At 46.0% G+C, this 582-nt stretch overlaps 1 protein-coding gene across 1 annotated transcript in view; it reads left to right on the top strand.

The window, feature by feature from the left end:
• Positions 1-266: 266 nt before the first annotated feature.
• Positions 267-582, top strand: part of LOC119593285 — a gene marked incomplete at its 5' end in the record, with an annotated part of 982 nt that continues 666 nt past the window's right edge. Inside the window, 1 exon segment of the mRNA XM_037942214.1 lies at positions 267-545. Within this exon segment, the coding sequence (XP_037798142.1) occupies positions 267-545 (279 nt within the window).

Genomic DNA, 582 nt, shown 5'->3' with positions numbered 1-582 from the left:
AATATTTGTTGGGATATTGCGTCACCCATGGTGGGTCAGAAACAACAGGTCGTATTCGAAAACGTTTGTTGATCTGAATGAATAGTGAACGTGAAACAGGTATTTTTCTTGTCCACAATTCACGACATATATACTTGCGTTCTCTGAGCGATTCTTCACTTGTTCTCTTGACATTGAGAGGCTGCACTTGACTAGCGTACCCGTATCAAAGACAATTTTGTGCCTAAGCATCAACATACAGTCGACTAATCTTCGGGCGCTGCATTATGGCTTACTACGAGTCAACAGACGCTTCCCGCTTCGGCGGTGTAGCGCCAAGAGGGAATCAGGATCTTGAAAGATACGTGGACTCTATTCTTCCGGAGACATTCAGACCCAGTTTCGGGGAAGACTTAGACGCCAGGCGGTCTTTGGACCTGGACTTGGGAGCAGCAAGTCTATGGCCTGACGACTCCCGCGATAGCCTGGATGCTTGCCTGGACTTCAGCGGAAACAACGTAGCAGGTTTCTCATCGGACGTGTCTTATAATGACCAGGGTTTTTCGGTAAGTTTAATTCGCGTGTTTATCAATTAATTAATTA

Source organism: Penaeus monodon, chromosome 32 (genome assembly GCF_015228065.2).
Source record: "Penaeus monodon isolate SGIC_2016 chromosome 32, NSTDA_Pmon_1, whole genome shotgun sequence".
NCBI lineage: Eukaryota > Metazoa > Arthropoda > Malacostraca > Decapoda > Penaeidae > Penaeus > Penaeus monodon.
The sequence above is the reverse complement of the archived record's forward strand: the minus strand, read 5'-3'. Positions and strand labels throughout refer to the sequence as shown.